This window comes from Hippichthys cyanospilos, chromosome 12 (genome assembly GCF_059441005.1).
Source record: "Hippichthys cyanospilos isolate Australia breed blue-spotted pipefish chromosome 12, RoL_Hcya_1.0, whole genome shotgun sequence".
Lineage (NCBI taxonomy): Eukaryota > Metazoa > Chordata > Actinopteri > Syngnathiformes > Syngnathidae > Hippichthys > Hippichthys cyanospilos.
Window position 1 is genome coordinate 14448729 of NC_142380.1, and position 10329 is coordinate 14459057.

The window sequence follows — 10329 nt, forward strand, 5'->3', positions numbered from 1 at the left end:
CCATTATGCGCCCCCAGTTGGCTTTCGCCCATGGGAAAATGCACAGGGTGCCCAACACAATTGCCGGGCCCGCTGAGGAGTAGCAGGATAAAGCTCAATGCTAATGCTAATGCAAACGTCGTTCCTTTTCATGTCAGTGAAGCGATGAGCAAGCTATCTGTCACTTTGGCCTGTATATTGCAGACTTGACTTGAAACATTTAGAACTTACTGATGTATGATTTGACGTGTATTATGGTGCTCTAGACAAACAGTCTTAACGGTTGAATAAAATGTATTAAGTAATTAACAGAATATAAAATCTCATGCAGGCACACGCTGAGAAGTTGTTCTTACAGCATAGCTACAGCATAGCATATCAATGACATAATTTAGAATACAGCAAATATCCTCTGCTACAGCAATATACTCACTTGACACATACTGTAAACATTCTCTATTGGAGGGTTTTATATGTGTTTTATTTTATACATTGGATACAAGTCCATATGCTCTAGTTCAAATGCCAAATTTGCGTGAAATTAAAAGCTTAAAGAAAAAAAAAGAAATTGCCAATAATGTGAAGGAAAACCTATAACTAATGAATTTTGATTCAAATGTAAAAAATAAAAAACAACAAAAAAAGAAATGATGATATAAATGAACTATTATCATAATAAACTTACTAAATGTGCACATAAACATAATTCAGTATGTGACTTTGTTTGGAAAGAGTGTGTTTCTTCGTTAACACAAATAATAATAATAAAACTCCACATATTTCCAAACATGTGTTTCTGAGATTTCGAGCTTGTTTTTGCCAAATTTTGAAAACAAGGTTGCATGTTTTGATGATAATTCAAAAAGTTTTGTTTGACACAAACAAGACTCATCAACAAAAGAACTTTATACTTGTAGTGAAGCATGGTGGCGGCAGCATTGTGCTTTGGCGCTGTTTTTCTTTAGCTGGGGCCTTAGTCAAAGTGGAACGAAGCTCCAATTACCAATCAGTGTCAGTGTAAAAACATTCTGGCTTCTACGAGAGAGAAAAAAAAAGTATGAAAACGGTCTTTAGAAAAACTGGACTTTAATCAGGGTTAAACATAGACATTTTAAATGGTGATTTTAAATCATGCTGAAGTGGGTTAGCCTTATTTTTGGTCATTTTGTTGCCAAGTTCAGGCTAGCGGATCTAAGAGTGGGAGCACTGCCGCCCTGTGAGTGTGGTCACGGCCGACTTAAAATATGGCCAATCAAAGCAGCTTCTATCGTTGTCTTTCAATGTGAGCGTTGACATGGCAGGAGCACATCTGACCTGTGAAGTAGGCACCAGTAGCCTTCTTTATTTCATAACACACAGACTTGGCATTTCAACTGAATTGTGTGGATTTTTTTCCCCCCATCCATTGTCCACCATCACATCATCAAATCCAACAGCGTCCCTATAAAATCAGCACAATATAGTTTAATCATGAGCTTCGTCTGATTTCCTCTTTCTGTAGGCAGCATGGTTTATTTGACAGTCATGCATGAAATTTTCCCCTTCCTCGTGCACGGAGGTTTCATTTTCCAGCAGCGGCAGATGGCGTTGAAGAATCGACAATGGCAAAAGGAGCAGGGGCCGCAGCACGGATCACTTGAGGAGCAGCTCTCCCTCTGTTGGCTGCAATGCCGCATGGGCACCGTGACCACTGACTTACATTTCTGAAAAATCACACAAAATGGCTTGTAGGTATTCTATGTTTGAAAAAAATCTTTCTAACACTGTAACAAGGGTGGTTTTCTTCACCAAAATCCTTCTTAACGTTTGGTTGTCACTCTTTTTCTTGACTGTTGTCACTCTTTTTCTTGACTTTTAATCCAAAATTCTTTTTCAATGAATATATGACAGTATCTCACCAAAGTAAATACTGTAAACTCCTCAAACTTATTATACTGTCTTTTCACAGGATAACATGGAGAAAATCTTTTTTTTTATTTTAAGGTAGCCACTGTATAGCTTATATAGCCTAATAGTTTGAAAGCAAATGTCTAAAATGCAAGCAATAGAGGTGATAATCTTAACCATCACAACAAATTGCCTTACCCTTACTCTAACCTCAACCAAAATCCAGTTCAACGCTACACTCTAAAAGTGAGTCTTGACCCTCAAAAGAGGTCTGATTTAAAATGGTTTCCATAAGTGCAAGAGGTCCCAGCAAAAACAGTAAAACCTGGGATTACATTCCCACCATGTTGCAAAAACTAAGGGCACACACACACACACGTTAGCCAATTTGTTGAACATTTCCTGCATTCTTCTATTTTCCTACGTTCTAAAGAGAATGATTGAATGTTTTTTTTTTTACTTGACTTTTTCACATGTCAAAATGTCGCAATGCTTGGCACATTTAAGAACATTCCTAATGTACCACAGTTTTTCAACCCATATATTAAAATTAACAACATTTCAGAAGAAAACCACACCTAATGTCCCAACACATAACACCGAAAACATGACATGACGTGTGATGGGTATGTAATCGCAATGTTTTTTCTTGTTGTTGTTGTTTTTTTTAAATGATGATGAATTATGATGAAAATATGAAATGGGTAGTCTGAAAGTTTCTTTTTGGTGAACGGCTCATGACTAAACGGCACTCTATAAAAGAGCAAAAAGTTCCATCACAATCCTTCAGTCTTATAATTTGAAAATGAGAGTGCCCTGCTTTGTTTCCCCTCCACAATTTCTCAAATGAATAGTGTCTTCCCCAAAATTCAAATAAAGCGATTTAACCTGGGGGTGTCAATCTGATCTTTGACTTTGACACATCAAAGACAAAGAAATGAAAGAAAAAACACTAGGAGGTTAAAACCAACCATGCATTAATTTCTAAATGTTTGTAAAAGGGAACTATCACTTTACACTCAGAACCTGGACAATCATTGACGTGGGTTAACCTGGATTAGTTGAGATTAACTCCTACACCCACCGCAAATCAACACCAACCACTAATAATAGATACATACATTAAGGTTGGTCTACTGTATTTCAGTTTGGTGAACAATTTTTGCACACACATATATATGACATGGCATTTACTCACAATTGATATTGGTGAGTGAGTGAGTGAGTGAGTGAGTGAGTGAGTGAGTGAGTGTATACGTATAACAAAATATCAAAACATACAGGGCTGCGACGCTCTGTTGGGGTTAAGATCTTTTGTCTTGCAAATAGTGGTCTTGTCTTCACTTCTTTCCAGGCTGTGGAAGAGAACAAAAACATCAACCAAACAACCGCCAACCAAACCCAACAACCAAAAAAAAGGTTAATATCATTATATTTTGTATCGCTATTTTTGAGTTGGCAGGATTAACAATTTAGATAAGTACATAAATCTGCTTATCTATTTGGCATGTCAGATAGTGATGATGACTTTTAGGGTTTTTTGACAAATTCATATTCAGCTGTGTCAAAAAAATAAAACACTGAAACTTCAAATCATTTTATTGTTGCAACCGTCGTTTTTGCATTTGCGTCTATGCTTACACGTATATTGCCTCGCATTTGTCTCGTTTCCGCCCCACCCTCTCTCCCCCATATCCCTAACAGTATGTTATCCAATATACGGTGAAAAAATGTGTCTAAAAGTACCATAACTTGTCATTTTAATATCACACACTATGTGTTATAATTGGACAGCCATGAGATATGTATCCACCAGCGTCAGGGGTAAACTGATAATCGTCTTTTTGTATAATTCACCAAAATTTAAGTAAAAAAAAGTGAGGTTGATCTATACTATGAGAACTACGGTAAATTGTGAAAAGTTTTGTGCTGACTTTCTCATGGGGATACCAATTTCCTCGGATAATTCCATTAACTACTGAGCATTTTTTTGTTTTGCTTTAATGTTCTTTTAATGAAGTTGAAGGTGAACCTGGATCAGCCCACAAGGGAGAGAATGTCTCGAAGGTAATGTAGCGCGATCGCTTAAGCAAACTATCGAGAGTCCAGAACTTAAGTCTTATTACATGTGACCTTCAGGTCTCGTCTAAGTAAGGCAGGAGAAAAACAGAAACAGAATGAAAGATTGATATCACCCACTGGAACGAAAAACTTAAGTGATGCCATATGAAATGTACTGAGATAATATCCTGCCTGCAGCCAACCAAACAATCACCATGTCCACTGGTAATACTCTGTCTAACGACTTTTTTGTCCACACATCCAGTAAAAATCAATGAATGAACTTTGACTTGACTTTCATCTCCCTGTCGACAAAAAAAAAAAAAAAAATCTGATTATGCAGTTTCTTATGGATCCACTTTTACCACTCATATAGTCCCATTATCCCATCAGTTTAGTGATTTTTTTTTGTGTGTAATGAATGCCAAGTCATGAGAGTTTTCGACTATTACTTAAAGTGTTCATTAATGAAGAATGTATGTTTAATGTTGCAGACCATAGAAAGGATTTATCTTAGTGTATCACCAGCATCTCATCAGATTTGAGGTCTTTGACTGATTTTTGAGTTGGCGTTTTTCACTGCTCCATGTGTCATCAAACAACACAGTCGATACAAAGGAATGACATCAGTGATGCTAACTTGTACCTGATGTGCTTACAACACATTGGCCCAATCAAGTCTTCCAACAAATGGAGGAAATACCTTTCATCAACACTTCATCAGTTACCACAGATGTTCCATCAATATTTTCTCAGGCACCTTGGAAAACAGCTTTTGCGACTAGAAACCATGTCATCACATTAGAGATACAAATTTTGCTTCCTATTTATTGTATGCATAAAGGGGATATCAAGTGTTTTTTTTTGTTTTTTTTTTAAACAGTAAAACATTATATTGTAAGCCAGTGGTGTCAAACTAATTTTATTTTGGGCCGCATTGTAGTTATAGTTTCTGTGAGAGGGCCGGAATGACTGTGAATTTAAATACGGTACATTTTAAGTGTGTTGATCACACATTTAACACAAGATTTGATCAAAAACTGTTCAAAAGAGATTTGTAGAATAAGAAAATGTTTTTCTTCCCCCAAATTTTTAAAAGTTAAAGACAACTTTTGGTATTTTAGTCAGAAACCTGAAGTCACATCAGCATTTCAAGGACCACAAAAAGTGAGGTGGTGGGCCGGATATGGCCCCCGGGCCTTGACTTTGACACCTGTGTTGTAAGCATTCTGATTACAGTGTTTCCTCCGTAGCTTTGGTTTGTATCTCAAATAACAATTGAAATTTGCAAAACAGTACGAAAATTAATAGAGTGGCTGTAAGCGCTACAAAAATGCAGCAAAAAAAAGGATGCAATCACAAAACTGAAAGCAAAGCAAACTCACAAAAAACAAAGGCAAAAAATAATAAATAAATCCACCCATCCATCTCATTTCTATGGCCGGCTTGCTGGTGCCTATCCAGTCCATTGCAGGGGGACACCCTGAACTGGTTGCCAGCCAATTGCAGGGCACACAGAGACGAACAAGCATTCACGCACCCAATCACAACGAAGGACAATTTAGAGCGTCCAATACACATGCGATGCATGTTTTTGGAGTGTGGGAGGAAGCCAGAGTGCAAGGAGAGAACCCATGCAGGCTCGGGGAGAAAATGCAAACTCCACGCAAGAAGGCCAGAGCGAGCTGGATTTGAGTTTGAGTCTGCAAACAAAAAATACAAACACAATAAATTAAATAAAAAAATACTGCCTCCCACAAAATAGGATGCAAACGAAAACAAAATGGATGCATACATAAAACAAAACAACTGCACAAGAAAAAGAAAAATGCACTCAGATGACACCACAATACGGACTTTGCGCCATTAGTAGCACAGGACTGAGAATTACTGAACAGTCAGTCACACTACAGGAGATGCAAAAGAAATGTTAGTAGTTATTTAAAAAAAAGAGAGAGGGGTTGGGAGAGAGAGACTGAGGATGGGGTTGGTTTTGCATTTTATTTCCCCCTCATTGGTATATAAAATTATCATTTAGAAAGTGCATTTTATATATTGGTGGGTTGTTTGCTTTTTTTTTTTTTTGCACTGGTTTTGATGTAAGTTTTGTTCTTGTGATTGCAGCTTTTGCTTCAATGAAAAGTATTTTTATCCAATCTCTTATAATCATCCACATACATGGTGTGTTTTTTAATTCAGAATAATAGTCATTAAAAACGTCGGTATCAGTTTTACTAAAACACATCTCCAGAGTTAACTGTTGTACTGATGACAAAGACAGCAATTTGAGTGTTATCCGTTTAAATTGACACAAACACGTCATTCTGATGACATTAACACATTCAATGATACAAAATATTGACTCTTGAGAGCGGTGCTGTTTCCAATTTTTTGTTACTTTGTGACCAGACAAACACATGGCTGCTTTGTTTTTACCCATTATCACTTCCCGGATATATCAAGTACAGTGTAGTGTTTCTTAGAATTATGAAAGAGCAATGTCTTTCCAAGTATGAATGACATCAATTCACTTTTAACATGGGACCAGTTTTGCTACTTTCAGACATGTTTATTATTGTTATAGATAGATAGATAGATAGATAGATAGATAGATAGATAGATAGATAGATAGATAGATAGATAGATAGATAGATAGATAGATAGATAGACAGATAGACAGATAGACAGATAGATAGATAGATAGATAGATAGATAGATAGATAGATAGATAGATAGATAGATAGATAGATAGATAGATAGATAGATAGATAGATAGATAGATAGATAGATAGATAGATAGATAGATAGATAGCATTCTGACCTGCATCAATGTCCTGAAGCCTCATCTTTTTCTTGGCATCCACAACATAGCATAAGGTGAGAATGAGCAGCAACAAACAGATGTATTTTCCTTTTGGTCCTAATTTTTTCATGATAGCGTGATCCATGGATACGATCCGTGCCACAAATGATTCTAAAGCAGTAAAAAAATTGCAACTCTCTTGCTGCTGGTTACTGTATGAAGAGTTTTTGACTGCTTTGAGGAGATTTAACTTAGCCTTGACCAGACTTTTAGGCTCCACCCACCCGCTTGACAGGGTTCAAGGAATCGTACTTAGTGAAGGACACATGAACAATATGAAATGGGAACTGGGCCTGTTTTGTGCTTATGAAAATAAAACATGGTCGCTGGAGACGCTGACTTGAAGATCTTGGTTTTAAGTGCTCCATTTGTTTTTTTCTGTATCCTTAAATCCCAAAGGAATTAAAACAAAATTGCCACTTTCTGAGAAAGCAGTTTTACAGGTAACGTGCATTTTCCTAGTTGCATTGGGGTGTGTAAGATGTAAATTACAGAAAAAAGAAATCCAAGCTTTGTTATGCTATGATAAAATATTACTTACATTTGTAGACATCCCAAACTATTAAATTAGAAATATCTCAGGGCCGAATGCAGTTAATCTTTAAGGATTAATCTTCAGTTTTCCTTTGGACAGATTTGACAAAAGTTAAACACAAACAAAGCATGTCCAAGGAAGAACATGCTTCCAATTCCAGTTCAAAGGTTTCTGAAGGAAGATTAATGGAGAATCAAATCCAACAGTAGGCAAGACGGTTTGCAAACGTTCATTCCGCTTCAAAAATGCCATGCCCCTCTTGTTACAACACGGCGCTGGCATAGATTCCCGATGACCTCAGCGGGTCATGGCAGCCCATACAAAGCAATGACAGTGAAATGATTTAACTTGAATGTGACTTGAATTGCATTTCTTGTTGGCAACTACACCACATGACACTTTTGGGAAAAGACATTTGGAGATTCTTTGCTGGCTGCTTGACAACAATTCCAATAGACTTTGCTTTATTTCAACAGAGGTAATAAAAATATCAGGTACTTTCAACAAGACAGAATACTGGAAAATTCAATGCAAGACAATGATTACAAACAACAGCTTTTTGATTCATCCTCTGACAATAAAGAGCTGCCTTCCCTACTCTAAAAAGTATATCAATCTTTCCAAACATGAGGCCAAACAAGTGCCATAAGATCAAAAACAAATGTTAATCAATCATCTTTTTGTTTTTCATGACATGAACCATCTGTACTTTCGTCAGTGTCTTTTATGGGGCTGTCTCTAATACAACCGACTAAAGATATTGTATATTCACAAGCCTAACATTGTAACCCCTATTCTTTTCTTGTTTTTCAAATGACCTGTATATCATTCTATCAAAATCATTATTTGATTTTTATCAAATCAAAGTTATGACTTGGCACCAGCCCAGGTAGTTAAGACAAAAGTTAGCTCGACCATTTCGTACATTTCCGAGGAAGCACTATACTAAAAAATGGGGAGAACAATGCCATGAAATGTTTAAATATAAAATCAATCAGATTCAGTCATTCAAATTCAGATAGCACAGGTGTTCACTTCATGTGTAGATTTTGTTTGGAAATGCAAAACTAAAAGACTGATGACTAGTCAATATAGTCAATTTAATATAGAACTGGAATGTTTTTACAGTAAATTTTCTGTCAACATCACTCTCTTCACTCATTCACTGCCATCGATGACTAAAGATGTCCTATTTTGACTTATTTTGTATTGTTTTGGTTTTACACTTTTACTGTTCTGCAATTGAATGAGTTTTCAGTTCAGACTTATGGGATGTTGCAAGAAGTGTATATCTTTCGCCAAATTAAAAATCTTAAAATTAACCAACATATTTTTCGACCTGTGTGTGTGTGTGTGTGTGTGTGTGTGTGTGTGTGTGTGTGTGTATGTATGTATATATATATATATATATATATATATATATATATATATATATATATATATATATATATATATATATATATATATATATATATATATATATATATGCATGATCTCAATTTTTTTAAGTAATTAATCACAAAATGTTCCATGATTAATTGCAAGATATGTCTTAAGTGCTTGGTGAGGATTTATTTTCCCAACACTCTGTAGTGATGAGAAAACAAAGCCTCATGAACCATTTGTGAGGTGAGGTGTGAGGTGCTGCATATCTCATTGTCCGTAGCTATAACAAACATGGCCGCCTCTGGAGAAGTGCCACCCCCCATGTCATTAAGAATGCATTCATTTGTTTTTGAAATTTATAATCATTTAATTTATTCCTTTTGAATGAAAAACGGTCTAAATCTTACACAGTGTCTCTTTAAAGGTACGATTCAGATCCTTAAACACTAATTACTCAAGTTTACCTTCAGCACTCTAACTAGTAATGAGATCTTTTTTCCAATGATGATGCTCGTTTTTCCACAGTTTATCAACATGCCATCAATATTTTCAGAAGTTCTTTCACATTCTAGTAGTGTGTCAAGGAATGCTTGTTAGAGTGCGTGTGTGTGTGCGGATATGTGTGTGTGTGTGTTCGGATTTGTGTGTGTACTTAGTACCTATCTACCTAGGCTGTATTAAAGAAGGTTGACCCTTGTGAGGATAAGCGGCTCTGGAAAATGGATGGATGGTGCAACCTAGTGGCTGCTAACCCGAAATGCAACTTCTGGTCTTCAAAGTATGAGTACTGTACAAGAAAGCCAATTTTGGTGAGAGGTGAATTTTCGGTGTGATGTAGCTGGGCAGATGGGCGGAATAAGGTTATGGAGTTCAAACGGCTTGGTCTTTGGACGAATGGATGTCGAACGGCCGGACGACTTGCCAGTTTGACAAATCCAGGAAAAATATAGAGACATTGTTTTCAAATGAATTGATTTATTGCCATTTGGGATCACATTTGAAAACGAGAAAGAAATTAAGAAAGAAAAATGTGATAGCAGGTTCCCTCAAAATTGGCCGCATACAAAGTCCACCTTGCGCTTTTCTTGGCCCCATCTATTAGACAGCTAGGAATTCCGCACAAACACATTGGCCTCATCCAAGAAATAGAAATGATGGTTCAAGTGCAATGCGATTTCGTCGCTATTGCGGTAAAACTTTAATCGATTGTATTTTGAGTTGTGATCATCAAGCTCTCATTAACTTTTACTAACTTCTCTAGTATTGTGCTAATGTCTCATTGTGGTAGTGCTGTCAATTTAACTCTACTAAGAGAGCTCGGTCAGAGAAGACAAAGACATTCCATTCCAGAAGAAACGCCATTCTTTCGCGAAAGAGCTTGCTCCGTCATCAGCAGTCAAACAAGAATTAAAGCCCAAACATGTGCCATGGTAACAGCATTTTTGTAGGTAATGTGGACTTTTAGTGTTTTGCGTTCTGAGTGACTCGCCCTCTGATGGTAATGATGTTGCCCACACTGAGATCTCCAACCTGCGACCCAATTTCCAAAAAAGGAATGCAATTTTGCGAAGGTAATTGCGTAAATACTGACGCGCTGAACATATGTAAACTACAGGTT

The 10329-nt window shown here is 36.6% G+C and overlaps 1 protein-coding gene across 1 annotated transcript; it reads right to left on the reverse strand.

Annotated features, from left to right (window-relative positions):
- Positions 1 to 255: 255 nt before the first annotated feature.
- Positions 256 to 6947, reverse strand: asip2b (agouti signaling protein, nonagouti homolog (mouse) 2b). The gene is made up of 3 exons (XM_088429778.1): positions 6749 to 6947; positions 3148 to 3221; positions 256 to 1682 (listed from the first exon to the last, which is right to left on the reverse strand). Exons 1-3 carry the CDS (start codon positions 6873 to 6875, stop codon positions 1491 to 1493), a joined length of 393 nt encoding a protein of 130 aa, XP_088285904.1. The 5' UTR covers positions 6876 to 6947; the 3' UTR covers positions 256 to 1490.
- Positions 6948 to 10329: the final 3382 nt, after the last annotated feature.

Coding starts and splice junctions, on each gene's coding strand:
- asip2b (XM_088429778.1), bottom strand. CDS start 6,875: ATGGATCACGCTATCATGAAAAAATTAGGACCAAAAGGAAAATACATC. Junction 3,222..6,748: donor GCTTCAGGACATTGATGCAG/GTCAGAATGCTA, acceptor TCTCTTCCACAG/CCTGGAAAGAAGTGAAGACA. Junction 1,683..3,147: donor CAACAGAGCGTCGCAGCCCT/GTATGTTTTGAT, acceptor GTGATTTTTCAG/AAATGTAAGTCAGTGGTCAC.